The 23,372-nt window shown below is 40.9% G+C and overlaps 1 protein-coding gene across 1 annotated transcript in view; it reads right to left on the bottom strand.

Moving 5' to 3' along the window:
- The window catches only part of LOC131041666 (pentatricopeptide repeat-containing protein At4g21880, mitochondrial), a 243,876-nt gene that overhangs the window by 78,690 nt on the left and 141,814 nt on the right, over window positions 1-23,372 (bottom strand). The window contains exons 7-8 of the mRNA XM_057974816.2: window positions 17,717-17,812; window positions 16,947-17,045 (exon numbers count right to left, since the gene is read on the bottom strand). Of these exons, the coding sequence (XP_057830799.2) occupies window positions 16,947-17,045; window positions 17,717-17,812 (195 nt within the window). The remainder of the gene's footprint in view (window positions 1-16,946; window positions 17,046-17,716; window positions 17,813-23,372) is intronic.

Genomic DNA, 23,372 nt, shown 5'->3' with positions numbered 1-23,372 from the left:
ACACTCACAGTTAAGACAGTGTTTTCCACACGTACCAGCTATTCATGTAACAGAACATTCACATACCACAGCATAAGTAGTAATGATAAACAACTAGACCAAAAGAGTTATATATTTATTGAATTATCCAAAATATATCCATACATAATATCCCCTGCCGAGGTTCCAACCAAACAATATATAGACCCAACGGTTGGCCAAGTTGCCAACCGTCACTAACTCCCAACTACCCGACGGGAACCTCTCGGGGACGCAACATAACCATAAACACAACATAAACACAATTATAACTATCATTCTTACTAACATAAGTTATTTACCCCTAACATTAGCCCCCCCAAAAAAGTAGTCGTCTTCCAGACGACTAAGACAATAAGAACTGAAATACAAAACATAAACTAGGACCGAGAAGAGGGAGGAGGTGTCCCTGTAGTGGCCGAAGAAGAAGGTTGTTGTCCGGTGTGAAGTCTTGGGTTCTTTTCTACCAGCAGCTACTGTTCCCGTGCCTTCTTTACCATGTGGGCGGCTTCCAACAGTTTCTTATCTATTTTCTCTATCTGTGAGGTGAGCTCTTCCACCTTGGCTGCCAGTACTTGCACCTCCTTCTGCGTGCTACAACGGGCCTCATAGCTGGTCATCTTCATTTCCAACTCATTTTGTAGGTTCCTTTCCACTGCAGCCAATTGTGCATGCTTCTCCCCTTCCTTCTCCAATTTTGTTATATACAGCCACTGGGCCTCCTGCTCTATCTGGTGCCGCCGCATCCGCAAGTACACATCCCAGAAGGACCCCTCCATGCTGCGGAAGGTGGTGCCCAAAGTGCCCCTACCTCCCACCAGGTGCCTATGAGTCCATTCCTAAACCATTTCTGGTGTACTACGGTCTAGCCACCCTTGCTGCTCGAAGTGGCGTGCAAACTCATCTGCACACCCCGTAGTCATGAAGTGACACAGTTGCGTAGCATCAACAGAGTTGTCGGTCTCCATCTGCCCAGTCAACTGTGCCATTCCCCATGCAACATCAGAGAGCCCATGTAGCTCTCCAAGGAATCGCTGGAGTGAGCCTGCTGGATCACTCGGATTTGGTGGAGTGAGTTGGAGCCCTGCCAGTGATCCTTTTGCCCGCTTTCCCCATCATAGCTTCTCTTTTGGTCTTGCCCGCCACTTCCTAGGGCCTGATGCTCTCGATCAACAGACATCCCCACGTCCTGGTCTGTGATAGTAATAGTTCTATCTGGTGTCAGGTGCGCCCCCATGGCCATGTTGTGTGGTGCAGGGGAAGGGGGAAGGTGGGGAGTGAGTGCGAACTGCCCCAGCCATCTGTCTAGCAAGGCATCTATATCTTCATCTGTGAGTGTCTCCAGTGCTGCCAATGCCTCCAGGATATCCCCAGCCATCGATATATTCCCTGCCTCCTCCTTCACTGTTGGAGTCGTACCAATACCTGTTGGGACTGTACCAGTACCTACTGAAGCCGTACTGGTAGTTGTTGAAGTCGTACCAGCCCCTATTGAAGGTGTACCAGTACCTATTGGGACTGTAGCAGTACTTGTTGGAACCGTACCAGTACCTGTTAGAACTGTACCAGTACATGTTGGTATCGTACCCGTACATGTTGGTATCGTACCAGTACCTGTTGGAACCGTACCAGTACTTGATGTTGTACCAATGTCTATCGTACCAAAACCTGAGTCTATCGTACCAATTCCTTGCTCTGTCGTTATGTCTTTTCCTGGTATGGCCTCTCTTGCCACTGTTTGGTCTACCGTACTGGTACCCTCTGTGGCTTTTGTTGCAAGTATAGCCAAGCTGATTTGTGGTAATGATACCCGCCGCTATGCTGGTGGTTCCCCTTCGTTGATTTTTCAGAACAGCACCCCTACTAATCGTACGTCTCCCACGGGGCTGGCCACCATAAGCGCTCTCTGCGGTACCAAGTGTGCCGAGGATAATTTCGGAGGTGTGAACTTTACCCTCGTACTCTTCCATTGTGCCCGTAACCCTCCATGTTGATCCTCCTCTTCCTCCTCTTCCTGCTGCTGCGACTTTGCTTCCCCTTCATCCTCTGCAGCTGTGTGTCCTGCCATATGGAACCCCTTGTCACCACTATCCTGCTCCTCAGTCTCTTCCACTTCCTCCTTCGAATCCTCTGCGTTGCTGACATCTTCGACCTCTATGGATGTGTCCATTTTTCTTCTCTTTTTGGTCGGCTGCGCGGTGTCACCTAGTGTGTCCAGGTGGGTATAGTAGTACATGGTAGGTTTATTTGGTTCCACCCATCCGCGCGGTTCGAAGGTTCCCCACATTTCTGGTGGTACTTGCAGGCGTACAGCATCTAGGAACAGGTTGATGGCATGATGGTACATGTAGAATGTCATGTGTTCCAGTTTGAGAAAGTCATGGATTCATTTTTATCTCCTAGTAGATTCATTTGTAGGTTTATTTGAGAAAGTTCTGAGGGATCGTTCTGAGTCTTCATTTTTATCTCCGAATTGTGCAACCACATACAAATGTGTGGAAGTTTCCTATAACATTCTTGTGCACAACATGTCCCTACGTACTCCAGGTCCCATATCTTGTCAAGTAATGGAGCGGGTCCCACCCCCTTATATCAGTCGTCAACGTAGCGACCCCCGTACTGTTGGTACCATTTTACTTTCTCTCCGTCAAACTCTGGTGGTCCCGTGGGGTTAGGGATCACCCGATACAATGAATTGGGTCGGCTTCTGCTTCGCCTGGCTGGAGGGCACCATTTTTAAACAGGGACCTAGGGTTGCCACATATACCTCTAAGTCAAGCTCCTCCAGATCTACTAGTTCCTTCTCTTTATTTGCATTTTCTGCTCTCCTCCGGGCTTCCGCTTCTTCATCAATATCATATGCTACGTACCCTTCCCAAAGTCCTTTGTATGGAGCCCGCTTCTTCCAATGTCCCAAAACCCGCACCCACATAGCTGGGTCCCCAAAATACGCATTTGTGAGGTGCTTGTGGATCCTGGGAACCGCCACACCTTCCACCCCTTTCGGTACAAGCCGTTCTTCCATGGCCGCCAAAGGCTTCGCCCAATATTCATCTCTTTGGTAGGGTTCTCCTTTTACCACTGGGTCTTCTTCGACATCCTTGCTCTGGCCAATGGTCCAGTGCCCTTTGGTAGCGTATCCCAGCATGTTAATCTCAATTGCAAGTTTGTTCCGTTCTTTGTAGATTTTCAGCTTGGAACCATTCACTGGGTCCCTGATTGGATTGTTGTCCAAAGTTGAGAGCTTCACCGCCCCGTTTTTCCCGACCTCTCTGATCTTATAGGGTCCGAGCCATCGGACTTTAAATTTCCCTGGTAGAAGTTCGTTCCGGCCGTTATACTTCAAAACTAACTACCCCAGCCGGAAGTTGACCTGTCGTAGGTGCTGGTCATGCCAACACTTTCATCGACGTTGCGCCACCTCCGTTGCCCATTGTGCCATTATTCTTCGTTCATCCAGTTTTATCAGGCTGCCAAGCCTTGCACTCAAGCACTCTTCATCGCCAAGTCTATTATCCACCGCCACCCGCAAGCTAGGTACGGTGTACTCGCATGGTACCACTACCTCCTGCCCATACATGAGCTGGAACGGGGTATGCCCCGTAGTGACTTTGTACGTTGTGCGGTAAGCCCATAGTACGGCTGGTAGCCTTTCCTCCCAGTCTTCCTACTCCACTCCACATGATTTGTAACTTATTGACACCAACACCTTGTTGGTCGCTTCTGCCTCCCCATTAGCTCGGGGGTAGTACGGACTAGAGAGATTGTGAAAGATTTTGAATTCTACGGTCATGATACGAATTACTTGATTAACAAAATGCACTCCTCTGTCACTCGTGATTTGAAGGGGTATCCCGTACCTTGTGACGATCTGTTCATACAAGAACCGTGTTGTACTCAGAGCCGTGTTATCCGGCAAGGCCCTCGCTTTTGCCCACTTGGTGAGGTATTCCGTAGCTACTACAATATATTTGCACCTATGCATGCTACTCAGCTTCAACGGTCCCACAAAATCCAGACCCCAACGTTCGAATAACTCCTGCGGCTGCGAAGGAAAGAGGGGCATGAAATCCCTCTTCAGTGGTTTTCCCGCACGCTGGCAAGCATCACACCCAATCACCCACTCTCGGGCGTCAGTGTGTAGAGTTGGCCACCATAGGCCAGCCAAAAGTACTTTCCTGGCCGTCGCATCTGGTCCCATATGTCCGCCTGCTAACCCGTCGTGTGCTTCCTTCAACACACCGGGAATTTCCTCCTCCATAACACATCTCCTCAAGATTGGGTCGGGACCCATTTTGTATAGCAGCCCATTGATTAGTTGGAAGGTCTTACTCTTCAGTGCCAGCTTCCTTCGTTCCCCTGGCGGTATCTCCCTTGGGAATGTGGAGGTAGAGAGGTACCGGCCAATCTTTTCGTACCAGGATGGTAGTATATCAATCTGGAATAAATGTGCATCTGTAAAGTCCTTGCTTACCCCTTCGACTGGTTCCCCTGATCTAATCCTTGATAGTTGGTCAGCTATTACATGGGACTTTCCTGGTCGTACAATAATGGTGAAGGTAAACTCTTGCAGGACTAGTAGCCATCTACTTACCCTACCTTGGATGATTGGTTTATTTACCAAGTACATTAGTGCCTAATGGTCCACATAAAATGCGAACGGCATAGCCAACAGGTAGTGCCAGAACTTTTGTACAACATACACCATCCCTAGTGCCTCCCGCTCTATTGTGTTGTAGTTCCGTTCAGCCCTTGACAGGAATCGGCTGGCGAAGAACACGGAATGGTCCATCCCTTGTGTCCCTACCTGTGCGAGGGTAGCACCAATTGCAAAGTTGGAGGCATCGACGTGTACATGAAACTCCTTATTCCAATCTAGGTATACGAGTATTGGTGCACTCACCAGCCGATCTTTCAATTCCTTGAAGGTTTCTTCCTGCTCTGTACCCCACACAAACGACTCTCCCTTCCTTGTCAACTTATCTAGGGGCCAAGAGACTTGTGCAAAGCCTTTGATGAATCTCCGGTAGTAGCCGACGTGGCCCAAAAATGATTTCACCCCTGTCACATTCGTTGGGCTCTCCATGTTGACAATCACTGCTATCTTATCCGGGTGTGTTTTCAAACCTTCCTTACAAACAATGTGGCCAAGAAGCGTCCCTTGTGGTACCATAAACCTGCATTTCCTTGGGTTCAGAGCTAGCCTAGCCTTTCGACACCTCTCCATACATTCTCTGAGAGCCTTCAAATGTGTGTCCTGGTCACTAAAAATCGACCAATCATCCAGGAATGCCCTAAAGTTTCCTACGGACATTTTGTCAAAGATGTGTAGAATTATTCTCTGGAAGGTTGCAGGTGCATTACATAGTCTGAAGGGCATGCGATTATAGGTGTACACCCCTTCCTCCACCATGAATGTGGTCTTCAGTTTGCTTCTTCCGCAATACTTATCTAGTTGTATCTCGAGAACCCATTTAGGAATGTGTATATCTTGTGCCCGGCTACTTCCTCCAAGATGTTCTCAGTGAATGGAATTGAGAATGGTTCTTTGATGGTTACTGTGTTTAGGTACCTGAAGTCTACGCATATCCTTATCTGATTAGCTTCCTTCTTAAGAGAGATGACTATTGCGGAAACCCAATCACTAGTTTCCACTTTGAATATGATCCCTACTTCCAACATTTTGTTGATTTCCTCGTTTACTTTGGCTGCGTAGTTTTTGTTCATCCTGTACAGTCTCCTCTGTATCAGTTGGGCTCCTAGTACAAGGGTTATGCGATGTACGCACAGTTCCGACGGTACCCCCTTCAAGTCCTTGTATGTCAAGGCAAAGACGTCCTTGTATTCCAAAAATATCCTGAAAGTCATCACCTTCAGTACGAGGCTCCAGTCATCTCCTACGAGTATTACCTGCAGGTCCTCATCCTTGCCTAGATTAAGTTTTTCCACTCCCCTTTCCTCCTGGTATCTACTGTACTCTGGCAGAAATGAATGTTTGTCCATCGTGCCACTCGATTCCCCAATCTCGCATATTGTAATGTCCCCATCCTAGTCAAGGACTTGGGATTGAGGAGTTAGCTTATTTTTGGACCCTTGTAGGCTAACAGAGTATGGATAAAGGGGTCAGTAATGCAGTATCTTGAGGAGTGGTTTGTCTATTTGTTCTAGTTCAGTGTTGAGTTCAGTTCTAGTCTTCGTTTCATCAGTTTCTGACACTTTATGAGGATTTCCTATTTTTTAGGGAAAAATTGCTAAAAGTAGACATGGTCCTATTTTCATTGGCATGGCAAACTCTGACCCTAGCTTCCGACAGATTCAGTTTCCGAGCAATAATGAGAGAGATATGAATTTTTTAGTGGTTCCACAGGCAATTAATATTTTAATGAAATATTAATATAAAATCATAAAGTGCATCACTTAAATTTATTTAAGCGAAGATTTATCATCTCCTAAGCTAGGCGTGGCTTTTAGAGTTAAGTTGGGAACCCTAAAAGCAAGTTATTATTTTTAAATCCCTAATTGCCAAAAATCGCACCTTTTGGGTATCTAGGCAGCCAAGATGGAAATTAAACCTCATTCTTGATATTGAGCATTTGACATTTTCTCCTGAACACTTGGCTATGGCGGCTAGCATTTGGACCAGTTTTGGAGAGCGTGCATTCTTCAGAATTCAGTAGCTTTGAGATTGTGAAAGATCAATCGAATTGTTGCAGCTTGGTTGGCTTTATTCAAAAGCCAAATTGAATTGAATTGGGGCAGATTTGGCTTCTCACAAGGCAGATTTGTTGTAGGGTTTTCCTATTTACTGTTTTGTTGTTGATTCTTCTGTGGTTTGGAGGCTTCTTTTCCCAAACACACAGCTTGCTCATTTATTGGCACCATCTTTCACTGTTTGGGTGTCCTCATATTTAAATAAGAGCAGATCTGAGTTGTTCCAGAATAAAAATCAGAACTTTGTAAGTTGCTGATTTATTCTTTCTTTTCAATAAATTGGCTAAGGACCTACAGGTATGCTTCTAAATTCTCCAATTCATTGTTTCAGTTGATTAAATTCATGTATTATTCAATATGTGTTGCAAATTAAAGAAACCCTCTTCTGCAACTTCTTTCTATTTCTGAAAGACCATCTTAATAATTAAAAATTACAAAGAAGATCTACAAATTACAGCAGGTTCAAGAGTTGAACCAGCAAGCATTCATCACACATACATGCAACATGTGGCACTCCGGGTGGAAGACCTCGTAGTCCTCCATCTGCCAATGGAAGAGCCCGGCCAGCGAACTAGTTCCATCCTCGGAGCATCCATCCAGTTCCAATACTCCTTCTTTGTTGGGTTCCCTCCCTCCTCTATCTCCTTCGGAACCCCACTCCCATCTATTTGAGTTCTCCGAGTCAGAGTCAGACGACGCAAGCTCTTCACTGACGAACTGATTCCTCGGGTCAATCACATACTTATGGCCTTCACTCTCGATTGAGAGTGTATTCTTCTTCCAGTTATGATTGGCTCTAGCCATGATCAGCCACCCCCTTCCCAAGAGGGCGTCGTACGCTTTTCTTTCCAGTGCGATGACTACGAAATCCAAAATGAATTGTTGTGTCCCGATCACTACCTTTTGTGCCATGAGAGTACCGAGAGGTTTGATACCGTGTTGATCTGCACCGATGAGATGGAATGTTGGTGGCCAGAGAGTAGGCTTGCCAAGGCTTCTCCATGCTTCCTCCGGTAGTACGTTGACTCCGGACCCACCATCCACAATGGTGTTTGTGAGCTTTTGTCCCATTATGTCCATCTCCAGCACAACAGGTTTTCGTCCAATGCTTACCGTGAGTAGCATAGTGTCCATGGCGTCCGTACCAAGTTCCTTCACCAGAGCCGTACTATGTGGTTTTGTCATCATCCGGTGTTCCTGGCTGACGGTGGTGTCACCAACTGCATTCATCAGAGCCATCCTCAACTGTGGCATGGTCTATAGAAGCTCGGATACCCGTACGGGTATTGTGGTCTGTAACATCTGCTTAATGATAGTTTTCTCCAGTCCTGACCGGAGTGGTGTACTGGCAGCCAGGTGCGAGCCCCTCCGCTCTTCTGCCATCGCCCGCTTGATATTTGCCCTGGCTTCCTAGAGTCTTTCCTTCTTCGTGCGAGGGACAGGATACATGGCTTTTTTGTTTTGCAATCTTGTGATTGCCAATACGCCTTCCCTCGGTCCTTACACCTCCAACATAATCACCCCTTTTTGCCTTGGACAGTCTATGTCCTCATGATTCCCTGGACCGCACCATTTGCACAGCAAACTTCCTGCGTCACCCCCGTTTTGACATTCCCACGCAAAGTGACCCCATTCGTTGCACTTTCTGAATTGAATCATGGGTCCTCCCTTCGCGTCATATTGAATTCACTCCTTGACGTGTTATTATTGGACCTGTTGTTACCCCGCTGATTGTTTTTGTGCCCTCCAGGAGAGGCGTCAAAGTTTGTTGCTGGCTTCGAAGTTGTCGCTAGCGGTGTGACTTGGTCAGGTTGGGTGTAGAGCACTTGTGTGCTCCATGTTTTCAAGTTGTACGGGCATTCCTTAATGGAATGTCCCATTACTTGGCAGATGTCACAGAAGGCTTTGTGGGGACAACTCCCCTTAGTGTGTCCTTTCGTCTTGCAGTCGGTGCACCATAGCTCCTTTCCTTCCTTGCCACCTTCTTTGTCAGCCTTTAGTTCTTTCATTATTCTCATCATATCCCTTCGGAGTGCTTGCACGGTTTTGGACTCCCCATCACTGTCTTCATCCGTACTATCACCATCGCTCACCCGGCGCTTCCCTCGAGATGTCTTATTTTCGCTTTCAATATCCATCACACAATTGTATGCTTCATCATACGAGGGCGGGGGGACCACCTTCATCTTCCGTCTGAGGGATGGTACCAATCCTTCAACAAACCATCTCTTCTTGAGGCCATCAGCCGGCTAGTTCTGCATTTTATTGAGCAATTCCCTCAGCCTTCTACTATATGCCCGCACGCTTTCACTTTTTCCCTACTTCGTATCGTAAATCTCTGCCACAATTTCATTGTCGTTCTGTAGGAGTTTGAACTCCTCTTCGAAAGCCTTCTTCAGTCTGTTCCAGGACATTTTATACTGGGCATCCAAGTCCGTATACTAGTCAATGGCTATTCCTCGTAGAGTGGCTGGGAATGCCTTCAACCAATAATCTTGGTCGTCCTGACCATTTGCCTCCCAAATGGTCATGCATGTCTTACAATATCGTACAGGGTCCTCCGACCCATCGCCCATGAATTTTGGAAGCTTTTGTTTCTCCAGAGTGTGTGCCATTGTTCTTGCGTGGAGGGTTATATGTAGCGCTTGGAAGTGACTATATGCCGGAAAGGTATTATGTATGCGGGAGGTACCGTACGCTCTTGGTCTGGTTGGGCCCTTCTCTGGAGGGCTTTGGTCACCCTCGCTCCTATAGTCCCTCCTTCCCGGGGTTTCTGGATCTGACCCTCCTATTTTGATGCCCTCTGACAAGGACAAATTCCTGATGCCAGATAATGTTGCTTCAGAAATAGTGGCGATCTCTTCGTGAAGGTCTCGTACTGCCTCCTCTCCTTGTTCAAAATATTCCGACGGGTTGCTCGGCGACTCGACTACGGAGTCCTCTTCACTTGACGTCGAGTGTGGGGCCTGGTCGGCGAGATCTTCCTTCGCTACGTCTGGAAGTGGCGGTTTCCTAGCGACCTCGGCCAACTCCTTCCACGTACACGGCCTTTGTCTCTCCCGACTACGACTCCGACTCACACTCTGACTTCTGTTGTGTTTCTCTGGGCTCTTTGAGTCAGCAACCTCCCTTAGCCGCCATCTCCTTTCGGCCTGTTCTTTTATGCGGAGAGATCTTCATACCATTCCCTCGTCGACTCCTTCGGTGGCAATGGTACGTTTGTCCTTGTTTGGTCGTAGGGGCATCAAGTGCCAGAGGTACGGCGTCGATTAGCCTCTCTCTCCTCTTCCTCCCTACGACTCCACTCCTCGTACCTTAGGAGTCCTTGTTGCCGACGGAGTTCTCGTGCAGTTTCCTCCCTTCGGTCTTGAAGTGTAATCAAATTTCTGGCGAGTAACCTTGGAATACTTCCGAGCAAGTCAAAGACAGGAGTGCTGACAGTGAGTTCACCACGTACCATTCCTTCCGAGACGGCTCTCTCCCGAGCCTCTCTCTGCACGTATTGTGTGACCGACACGTCCCACAACTCTACCAAGTCTGTCGTCAACTTGATCCTCTCATGCCTCTTCCGCGGTACTCTCTTCGTGCGTGTCGCTGTCCACAACAATTAATTGCTGGTTGAATGGCTGGCCCATTAATTCCTTCCGCCTGCCGCCATAGTTATCTCCAGGTTCGTTCAGGCAACAGCGCCAAAATGTTTAGTCCTTAATGTAAGGTTGGTAACACTCACAATTAACACAGTGTTTTCCACACGTACCAGTTATTCATGTAACAGAACATTCACATACCACAGCATAAGTAGTAATGATAAACAACTAGACCGGAAGAGTTATATCTTTATTGAATTATCCAAAATATATCCATACATAAACTCCCCTACCAAGGTTCCAACCAAACAATATATAGACCCGACGGTTGGTCAAGTTGCCAACCGTCACCAACTCCCAACTACCCCACAGAAACCTCTCGGCGACGCAACATAACCATAAACACAATTATAACTATCATTCTTACTAACATAAGTTATTTACCCCTAACAATATGTATATGTATATGTATATGTATATGTATATGTATATGTATGTGTATGTATATATATTGAATAAGTAAGAACGTCTTTGTTGGAGATGAAAAAAAAAATTGGAAATTGGTTTGATCAGAAAAAATTATAGGATGTCAACTTGACAAATCCCCAATCATAATTAATATAACTAGAATATCTATCAACATTATACACAATATTTGCTCATAAACAACAGAGATGAACTTCCTTGTGCATAGAAGATCAGATTTTATAAACATTCACTTCATATTTTTCCTTAAATCACCTCATTATAATTTGTTTTCTAAATAAAAATCAATTATAGTTTTTTAAAGTAAAAAATACTTTGGTTGGACAAGCACTCTCCAATTATGCACATGTTCCTAGGGTTCAAGCCTTTGTGGAGGGGTCTTTCAAGCCAGAACACGCAAGAGGACGTAGGGCCTCCTCCACACAGGTAAGTTGCCTCCCCTGCTTGATTCTTCCGTGGTGTTAATGTTGCTTTGTGCTTGTGCCCTAACTTTTCAGTTTGTGTGCCTTGAGTGTTTAATGCGTCAAGATGGATGAGGATCCGAACGATGGTGCATTTAATTTGGATGATCATGTCATTTATTCAGAGATCGCCACCTCAACTAGTGTTAAGTTGTTTAAAGATGCTCTTGTTAGTTCTCCATTCTCTGTGCTTGATTTGGCAAAATTCGAAGCTAGGGTTTCTTCTTTGTTTGAAGGTAACGGCGACATGGGAGGAAGAGATAAGCAAAATAAACTTTCTTTGTCTAGCCTTTCTATCACCCCCAATTCGGAAATGATTGATGCCCTAAATAATGAAAAATCTAGATTAAAGGACATTGTTTTTCTTGCAATCGTAGACATTGCTAACTGCTTGGCCGTAAATATTTTGATGAATGGCTAAAAAATATTTGGGTATAAAAATTAGGGTTTCATTTTTCATTATGTAGAATGATTCGAAAAGGTTTGCTTATCATTTTCTTTAATGATGATAAGTCGCAGACGGCAATCATCGAGAAACAATATTGGTCCATTGGTAAATGTACATTCAGGGCCCTCAAATGATCGCCCGAGGCTATGACTGATGAAATTCTAGCCCTCTCTTATCATAGGTGGATTGTCATAAAAAACCTTCAGCCTCTATTGTGGAATTTTATTCCCCAAATGTTAGCCATTTTGCCATGCTTCATATGTGTTGTGTACCTCATTGCGTTCACATGCTTCATATGTGCCACATACCTCATTGCATTCACATGCTTTAACATCCCTTTCACATACCGATTGGTATATCAAACGAATAAATTTCTTCCATGTACTACTACTAATACATATATTGGAAGACAAAACATATCGAAAGGTTTGGTATATCGATCTAGCAATATAGAAAAAGAAACATATTGGAGTACAAGGAACCAATCCATCTCCATTTGACAACGAAAGTCATAAGGCATTGTGAATTGTTTTGTCTTCGAGCATTATCGGTCGATTTATCCTAGGTGTGTAATAATCATGTCCACATTACACACCGAAGGCACATTATCTTTGCAAATTAATGTTAGAATCAAAAAAGAAACAAACATAGTATCAAAATGTGGGCATCAATACAAGCCTTTGTTTATACAATTTACCAACCAAGACAAGTGGAAAGAAGTCAATAGGTTGCAAAAACCTTTACAAGATCAAACACCAAAAGCCTCAACATAAGAAAGATGCATTGAACAATGATGTCCCTTTTGCAAGCAATTCAACTCGAAAGGTTGGTAAAGAAAAATAAGTCCTTGAAGAGAACTGTTAAGCCCCTCCTATGTCACAAAACAGTGTTGTGAAGAAGGAAAATGTTGATGTTCCTTATTTAAGAAGTACACCTTAGAATATAAAAAAAGAAAGAAAATCCTTAAAGAAAAGTGGCTAGCCCCCTCCTCTATCATAAACCAATGTTGTTGGTTCTCAATCAAAAACAATGTTGTCAAATTCCATCAATGATACAATACATTTCAGTCCTCCCATTGTTGAACCTCCACCTACTATGCAAGTCTTGAAGACATTAAAACCCAAGAAACATCGTATTTGTGTAAGGTATACAAGTGTTGGGAATTTTCATGTACCAAAATATTCAAAACCTATCAAATTTGTGTCCAAAGATATTCAGAATAATAATCAAGTAGAGACTTCACCTATTGGTCAACCATGCAAAATTGACAAGTTGACATGTCAATAAAATCAACTTGCACTAAAATCCATCAAATCCAAACATGTCATTGTGGATGACAAGGAAATACCTCAATGATTCTTTTGATCTACATCCTTGTCTATTATGTGATCAGCACACATTCTGCAAAACACCAGTATGTCGACGATTTTCCTATCAAATCAATAGGGGAGATGTACTTCAAATTGGTAGATCATTCCAAATGGCAAATTGAAGCTTGCCTTCTGTCAAAATCCTAAAGGAGAGTCCAACACCAACCCACTATTTTAGATGATGGCTCATCTACTCTTAATGCAGATGATGTTGCTCCGATTGATAATGAATTCTAACTTACAAATATTGTTGAGCATTGATACGAAAGCTTGTTGAGCTTGTCTACTCATGATGCAGATGGTGTTGTCAATCAAGTTAATGATGAGATTAGCATTATAGATGTTGAGTGACAACCTACTAATAAAATTGTAGAATTGCTGAAAGATCCCCTTCCGAATCTGTCCCTAAATATTCCATTTGGTATCATAGGTATTTTGTCAAACAGTTTGTGTGCATAGTCTGATTTTGTTTTCTGAGCTCTGATTTATGGGTTGAGTGATTATATTTTGATGCCAAATGTTGATAGAAGCATACAAGGTGAAAGTACAATATTGCACAAGCATAAATAACATCTTATGTCAATGAAAGACTGTGTCATTACTTCATATCAGGTCTGAGTACATTCATTTACAGGTCTGATTTAAACATCCAAAACTTTTCACGGATCTCTACAAAGCATTGCGTCAAATATTTTGCATGCTGTACTGAATTTCCACATAAGACAACAAGTTCATCAGTAGACATTTGGGCCAACACTTGGATGAAATGTTCAGAATTTCAGACTATAACCTGAATTTCTGAGAGCAATTTTGTCATACACTTGGCAGATCACTTCCAGATTTCAATTGCTAACATTCAGATTTACTTTCTATATCAGACAACTTGTAAGGCAATATCCAACCCAATGTCAAATACATAACTGTAATAGAACTCCCATACAAAGGTATGTTCCTAGTTCATAATGACTCATTACCAGCACAATATACAAAGTAGTAGAAACAGTATTTAATGGCAGAGATTTTTATAAACAATTCTTGCACCTGGAATGTGCGACTCCTTGCTGTGACAGTATGATCTCCAAATCTGCCATCTCAGGCAAAATAAGTGACCAGTGTTCTATTGCCTTATCAAGGTTTGATGTGCTGCTCTTCTTGGCTGTAGGGATCACAGGAGGGTAGACTTCTCATCAGACACTGTCATCCCAAGTAATTTCCCAAACAGTCGAACCTCTAGCTGTATGTTGTCTGAGAAATCACGCCATGAATGAGGTGCCACCAGAGGGGAAAAAACCAAAACGTAGGCAGACACAATGAGCTTAGAATCCCTAATGAATCACTTCAACACTGAACAATGGTGTGCAACTTCGGATCCTGAGGTGAATCCGACCAGTTAGGTGATCCAAACTCCGTGTAAATCACCAACAAGCTACCAGGGATTTCGTCCTGAGCTGAATGTAGCTCATATTCGCTGCTACCGGGAAAGCTTCATAAATAATGAAGAAAGTATCGTGAATAATAAAAAAATGCCATCTTCCTCTGCATTCGACTCCCTTATACCTCAACTCTGCGATCCAAAATCAATGCCAAAATTCTGGTGAAATCCGCTGTTTAATACGCTTCCACTGCAACTCGACTCCAATCTTCCACTCACGCAAGGACGCCGAAATATGGCCCGACTCTCTCATTGGCCGATTAAACCAATTTCCCAATTTTCCCAAAGTTGGGAATGAAATATTTGGCTCAGGAAAGAAATATTTGAACTTGTGCTAAAGTCCCATCAACAAAAACTTCTTATTGGCTCACACAATTATTTTTTCTAGCTGATAAAGTTCAGCAGATAATTGGAACCGATTATTTTTTAATGCCTCTATAGTTGCCAAGGTAATATCAAACTTCACGGCTTAAAGCGGCCCCACCAAGATAAAAACTTTAGTGTCATATAGGGAATTAGTTATCCAAGATGAGCCTCCCATATAATCACTAAATAATAAATTATTTATTAGTTTATTTGATATTTTAATTATTATTTATCCCTTATTTATTAATATTGGAAATTGGGATAAATAAATAAATAAAAGATATTTATTTATTTAATTAATTTTGGGGCCATTACAGTTGCACTCAATCTCTATGGTGTTAACAGGAGCAATGAATTTATGCACCTATGATTTCCTATTCTGATTGGGATATTGATAATGAACACATTGAAACCGCCAAATATGCAACTCAATACAAACTATTTGACACTGTAAGTATTGCCTTTTGTTGTTATACTTATGCACTTGACTTGTAAGTTGAAAACCCAAAAGGGTGTCTATGGAGACTTCTGATGAAAACCCAAGAAGGCATCATTGAGTTGTGCATCTCTATATAAGTTCATATGTGTTGCTCTCTCTATCAGAGGGCTTTGTAGTCTCTCCCACTCTCATCTTATGGGGGGAACATAAAGATTCAGATTTGAGTTTTTCAAGCATAATACTTGAAGAAACATAAATGTTAAAGCATGGTATTTGAAGAATGCTCACATTATCAATTAACAATTTATCATTGCACCATATTCCACTCATCATTGCAACATCTCAGCAAGGAATGTTTATCTCACACCCAAACACCTGAGATTTCACACTTGATTTGGTTTTTGATAACTATGCATCAAGCAAGATCATCATATTTCTTCATTTTTATGCACTTCTTCTACCCTCAAGAGCAGATTTATATGTGTCGAAATTGTGGACAACAAGTGGTTCACATGTTCTGAACTTGACAAAAGGTTAGGTCATTCAATGCATGCATCAGCACAGTTTAAGTTTGTAAATGGCACACATTTGGACTGCTCATGGGCACAAAGAACCTGGATTCTCCAATTTTCACATGCAAAACTTGAACAACCTTCTTTCATAAAATTCATCATTCTAAATAGAAAGAGGAGATTTTCAGAGCAAAGGAGTGTGGCATTCTCTCCAAATGGAATATAGCATTAGGGAAAGTTGACTCAACTTGAGAAAACAAACTAAGGTCTTTACCGAGTCCATATCTCAGTTCTTGAAAATTACGAAGGGAACAAACTACCACTCAAACAAAACCTTTCACAAGACATTGGAGATTTGTATCAAGAAAATGAGGTGTCATGAACAAAATACACAATGCGCAAGAGAAACAGGGGGTTTACAACTGCCCTAAGAAAAAAGGTGAGATGTGAAGATAATGTACAAAATCCTAGTAGGATTATATTTTATATTTTTGTATTTTTAAGTATACTAGAGGTTGAACAATCATCTAGAAATTGAACTAAACAGTCATTTTCATATTGTTAACTATGTACATTTTGATTGAATTGAATAAGCTTTCCTTGAATACTTTTCAATTGTCTAATTCCCATGCATCTATTTGTCAATTGTTTTCGCATTCCATTCCTAGACCTGACATATACATATCCAACTTGATGGACTGTGGTAATAATAAATATCTTAGCCTATACAGATGGAATCTCACAAAACCTATGATTTGGAAATTCATGTTGAATATGATGGGTACTTTAGTGCAGCTATTGACTCTTTGAAATAAGATTCTGAACCGTGAACTTCTTCGCAATTTCACTCTACTTATAGGCGCCTTGTAAACTCTACCATAGAACCACATATCCAATGGCTTACAAGAACAAAATACCTTTAAGATCAATCTTGTGTATCATATTCTGAAAAATATAACTTAGGACCATTGATCTACAAGACAGAAAAATTTAGAAATGAACTCCTGCATACATATTTGATTAAATGCAATCATTGATAATGTATTTGAGACCTATAAAACAGCATAGAGTTGAGAATTCAGTATACGGGAAATAGCAAGAGCACTAATGTAAAACCTCTCGAAAATATGCCGCCATTATCGAATTATAGAGATGGACTGTCGGCCGTATTTTGAGCTCTCTCATTTCTTCCAACAGATTGTAAACAGCCTTAAACTGCAGTTGTAAACAAATAAAGAAATTGAAGTGAAATATGGTCAGTATGTAGTATATCGACCAAGAATTACAGTAAAAGGAATAAAGGTAGATGGTACGTGTGACTGCAAAACTAGGCTAAACCTTAGTTTCATTAAAGAAGGCTCAATGCAGATTCACATAAAGTTGGAAAACAAGATGACAACTATCAACATATTGCCAGTGACTTTCTTTAACAGAACTTTGTTACAATAATAAAACACTGTTTACAGGATCTGTTTCATTTGTCTTAAGATAAACAGACAAAATGGTAAAATGCAGCTTTCATCCAATAGTGTAAAAGCTACAATAAGAAACGAGTCTCCAGCCATTTGATGAAGACATTAAATGTATTCCAAAAATAAGGTGAATCACTACCCTAAGTTATTAAACAAAATACGATGCAATACAGTTATACCATTAGAATTACCCTGACGCCACTAACAAGGCTACTTTCTGCTTAATAACTTGTGGCTTCTAGAACTATTAAATACAGCTGCTGACAAGATTCTGCATAATATTATAATCAGAAAATAACCACAGGGTCATGTTCTCCTTCCTTTCCACACTTATCACACAGAGTACAATGAGACAAAATTTCTTTCGGAAAGTAAAAAGCATATTCATGTATATATTTTGCAAATGGAACTTACGTTCTTCATCTTCAAAAAAGAATTGACAACATATTTGACAGTCTCCCCAGTTGGTTGCAAACCATAGTTGCGCATCACTGCATATGTAAGGGGCACCTTTATTCACACAAGAGGACAAGTCTTAGTGTCATTCAAGATATAAAGAAAACTTTTATCATATGGAGATAGAAGGCAAATAACTTATTTACGTAAGATTTTTATTTCCAAAACGCATTGGAAAAGAGTTTTCTTCTCAAACAACAGATGATACACACTAGCCTTTGAGTACTGGAAAAGGTTGATATAGAAATTTCACAAAGAAACCAATCTTTCCTAATACATAACACAGAACTTCTATAGACATCACCACATACAGATATAACACATTAATACAGTTTCTTAGTTATAGCAGTTTTGATGAAAGACAACCTTCAAGGTAAAAACTACAAACGAATCTTTGGGAAATCAAAGTTCTAGAGTTTATCTAGAGTTTTTTGTTTACAAATAACTATTCAATTTGGAAACCTAATTTCTCCAACGCTATAGCTAGTATAATGTGATAACGAGTTATATTGATAAAACAATTGATTAAGAAAAATTCAAAATCATAATTAAATTAACTTAAAAGACCAGCTTTTTCTTTCTTAGAAATAAATCTCTGCAGTGTGATTTGTATAGCTTAATTTGTTATGTTTTGTTAGAGCCAACTATCTTGTTAGTTCACTTGTCAGCTATGGGTAGTTGTTAGTGTTTAGATGTAGCAGTTCATAACGACTTGGACTTTACCAACAACCATTGGCACCTCTTTCTATTCCACTCTCCTAGACAAGGTAAGTGTCTGATCCCTAGTCTAGCCATTTATAAAGAACTCAAATTATATAAAGATTCTATTGTTAAAAATCTATTGCTCAATCTAGTATGAGTTATACTTAATGTTCATTATTGCAATTACTAGTCTTACTAGATAAAGGAGTAAAAATTGGCCTTGTTGCCTATATGAAGTCAGGGCAAACTAAAAATGAACCATCACCAATCAATACCCATAGATGACTACACTATAGACTGATGAACTTAATGCCCTTAGACCCGAACAAGAAGAGACAACACCATGGTCAAGGGACTGATCAAGAGATTGGACAAACTCTAAGACCAATTGAACAATAAGAATAAAGAAGGCTATGTGAAGAAAACGCATCGATACAATTTCATCGTCAAACCCTAAGTGGAAATCAAAGCCAAAGCATGAACCGGAGCTAGAGTTGAGAATGGAGCCACAAGGTTATCCAACCAACTACTAAGTTACTGGTCTTGGTGCTGGTTCAGGTTTGGGTTCGCCAATTTGGTTTGCAGATTTGACCCAAAGAAAAATTGTGGGTTTGTTTTGGGTTTGTTAGTAACATATATATATATATATATATATAAAGTTGATATGTTAATATATAATAGTAATAATAATATGTATTAACTCTGTAATAAAACAAAGTTAATATTAATAAGTAATAAAGTTAATATATAATATAGTATTTATAAAATAAGAAAACACGAGTTCTAGAAAAAAAGGTGAGCAAAAATAGGTAGTGCACATTCGCAGAGCACAGACAAAATAAATTAAACCAGTCACAGCAGAGTCAGACTTCTGATGACTATATTCCTTATGCGGATCCCCATATACAACCTATAAATCTATCCAAAGAAGCATGCACCGATATTGGCCTCTTTGGCAAAGCTACGATTATTTGTCAGTTCATAGGGCCAAAAGTTAACAGAAAAAAGACCAGAGATTGCATAGCGGAATAATGAAAAATTGAGTTAATTGTTAAATTTATGCTGAAGGGCTTCTTTATGTCGAGCTTGTATATCAAGATTCAAGATGGAGTCGACTCTTTTAGTGTTATGGCTAACATTGACTAAAATTTCTTCTTTCTTTTTGAGTTTGATTAATATAATAACAAAGTTTCAGATTCAACGTCACTTCAACAGATGTTGCTGTCAAATTAACATCCTAGAAAGTTTGTTCAAACCAAACTCTCCCTATTTTTGAAAATCTCAACAATGCTGCACAAACTTCAATACCAAACATCTACCTCAATCTTCTATTCACAACAGCTGCAACTATAAATGGACCACACTGCAATCGACTAGGGAGGATCTCTGACCATCCTAGCCAATCTCCCTCAAAAAGGTTTTCCTCGAGAAGGCTAAATTAAACCAAGTTCCAATCCCAAAACCCCAAGGGTTTAGCCAAAGAGAAAAAACAATAATCTGCATAAGTCCAAATGAGCCCCTCAAATGCCTTCTTATACTTTTTACCTCAAAAATTCCCAAAAGTACAATTTAAAATTCACTTTTTGATTGAAACTCCATTTTAGCTCCAAAAAAGTCCTTTTCATTAAAATAAAATAAAAATTACATACAAGGTCCTAGTTTGATGTGTCTAAGATTTAAAGTCTTTTGCCCCAATTTCAACGAGCTATGACACTAAGGTGCAAATAAAATACTTAATCAATTTTTCACAACTTTGAGTAAAATAATTAAAAATAAGCCATTAATGCAACAAATTGCAAAAATTGTTGAGAAGCATTGAAATAAAAAATTGATCACACGAGTGATTCCGATGAAGAAGAATAAAAAACAAAGCCAACAGAGCGACTTGATAAAAACAGAGAAAGTCAAAGTCAACTACAATGCAAGGGAACCCTAAAATGGGGACATTACAAAAGCACACAAAACAAAAGAGAGAAATACATATTAAGAGAAGCTCATGAAGGTATAGCAAGTTGACATAACCTAGAAGATGGAACTACTAGGAAAGTGCTACTAGTAGGATTATGGTGGCCCACAATCTTTAGAGACACACTCGTAGAGATCAGAAGTTGTGATGTTTGTCAAAGCGTAGCTAAACCAATGACTAGTTATGGCATACCCTTGCAACCAACATAGGTAATAATGTCATTCAAGAAAAGGGCCATAGATTTTACTAGACTATCAAGCCGTAGAAGAAATCCTGTGATAGGTTTATTATGACAATGAATGAATACCTCAAAAAATGGGCAAAGAGTATTCCAACCAAGGGTTGCAGTCCAATACCTATTACAAAATTTAATTATGTAAACATCATCACAAGATTTGGATAGCCCTTAAGTATTACTAGTGATTGACGCAAACAATTCATAAATGACATTGTCAAAGTATTACTCAAGCATTTTCTAGTAGCATATAATTAAAGTACTCATTATTACCAGCAAGACATAGGTTTTGTCAAGCATTTAACAAATTCTTAGGGTGCATGCTAAATAAAGTTTGCAAAGTAATTTAACACGTTAGGACCTCAAAATACCAATCATTCTATGGGCATTAACAATTAGTTAATAAAAGACTAACTACGCACTCTAATTAGTCTATGCACTAGATGCAATAGTACAAATGCAATATCTATTGTTAAAATTGAAACTTGTAGTCACACATTAGTTGAATAGAGAAGAATTACTCAAAAGGAGACAATGATAGAATTAGAAGAGCACAATGCAAAAAGACTTCTAGCCACGTATAACTACATTCAAAAAACGATAAATAAAAATGGATGACACGATTGTTTACTCCCTACAGTGTTGTTTCTTAGACTACCAGAAGTAAACAGAAATTAACAAGTACATGAAATAATAATACAAATGATAATGCATACCAAACATGGCAGTAAGATATATCTTTATTCGCACATGCAATTATTACAGAGAAAAAGACCATAGATGGTCGGCCAAGGATTACAATTCACCCGACTATACGGTACTATCTTCCTTGGCGATACACAATATATTTAAAGAATCCAACATTTGCCAAGAGGTACACAACCGTCAACCAACCAGCACATAACTACCCAAGAGTCACAACCCACTTAATACAAATAATTAATACTTTGGAAGATAAAAAATATTATCAAATATAACCATAGGCATTTTATGCCAACTACATCATCCCCCCTGAAAGAAAAAGTCGTCTTCCAGACAAGTAAACATCAAGTAATATCTGGAAAGACTAATGATAAGAGTGTAGACAATGAATTGTACTAGACAACCCCAACTTGTAGTGTACCTACCAAATCAAATGGGGGTTTGGGGGCAACGCCCCTTGCGAGGGTTTGCGGACAGCAGCCCCAGCGGGGTCAAGGGGCAATGCATGATTTTCGTGATTTTTTTAGACACTGGAAACATTGTTGATGAAGCCAAAAAATAGAGATTTCGCTCCTGCCACATGCTTCTGACCACATACAACTCCCTTCACCTCAAGTACGGCCTCATATGCATCACGTGTGATTTGATACAAATTATGTATGGTATGAAACATAACAAGTACGGTTTGTTCTTCGCCATGCATGGCCTGCACACCTATGTGCTTGTAGGGTTCAATGGCTGACCCATACGACCTAGGCTTGTCACTATGTACGGCCAAATCAAGATGCACTCTTCACAGGATTTGATGCTCCTCACGTACGGTTCTATACGGCTTGATCGCTTCGATGTATGGACCACCTTCCACTCGTATTTGTGTCCGTACGGGTATGTGTTGTGACCTTTTTCACACATCGCCCCATTGCAAATGGGGACCCTCTCTTTTTCATGCTTTCTAGGGTTTTTGTTAGTCAACCCATTACTGGAACCTCTCATACACCAAGAAGTTAAAAAGTTGTTAAGAGCAGGAATCATATTCCCAGTACGCCATTCAACGTGGGTCCCCAACTTGGTCCCAGTCAGGAAGAAGAGTGGGGAAATCAGACTTTGTGTCGATTTCCGGAATTTGAATAAAGCCTCTGAGAAAGATAATTACCCCCTACCATCCCTCGACGAGGTGTTGCAAATTGTGAATGGTTCACAGATGATGTCCTTTCTGGATGGATACTCAGGTTACAATCAAGTACTCGTGGAATACGAAGACAGATTGAAAACTACATTCACCACAAAGTGGGGGACATTTGCCTACAAAAGGATGCCTTTCGGGTTGATCAACATCGGAGCCACATTCCAGAGGGCTATGGATATCGCTTCAGAGAGCTGATTGGAAGGAGTATAATCATCTACATGGATGACCTTATTGTGTTCTCAAAAGAAAGAGAGAGTCACGTTAAAGACCTAAGGAAAATATTCCAAAGGTGCCAAAGGTATGGGATTTCCTTAAATCCAAAGAAATGCATATTTGGGGTCACCGAAGGCAAGCTATTAGGACACCTGATTACAGAAAAGGGTATATTAATCAATCTTGAGCGTATTGATGCTATTTCAAGGATCAATTTGCCATCTAGCCAAAAGGAGCTAAGGCCTTTCTTCAAAAAGATTAATTTTGCTAGAAAATTTATCACCAATTTTGCCGAGATAGTAAAGCCTTTAAATGAAATGTTGAAAAAGGGTGCAAAAATGGAATGGACACTGTCATCAAAGAAAGCATTTGAAGAAATCAAGCTGGTCATAGCCGGTGCTCCGGTTTTGGTCAGTCCAGACTACACTAAACCATTCTACCTGTATTCTTTTGCATCCGAGCATTCATGCGCCGCAATACTCACACAGCGGACAGAAGAAAAGGAAGAACATCCTATAGCTTTTATGAGCTCACCCCTCAAGGATGCATAGTTAAGATATCCAAGTATTGAAAAGCAGGCTTATGCCCTAGTAAAAGCTATTAAGAAATT

Source organism: Cryptomeria japonica, chromosome 4 (genome assembly GCF_030272615.1).
Source record: "Cryptomeria japonica chromosome 4, Sugi_1.0, whole genome shotgun sequence".
NCBI classification, from domain to species: domain Eukaryota; kingdom Viridiplantae; phylum Streptophyta; class Pinopsida; order Cupressales; family Cupressaceae; genus Cryptomeria; species Cryptomeria japonica.
This window is presented reverse-complemented; position numbering and strand designations above follow the sequence as displayed.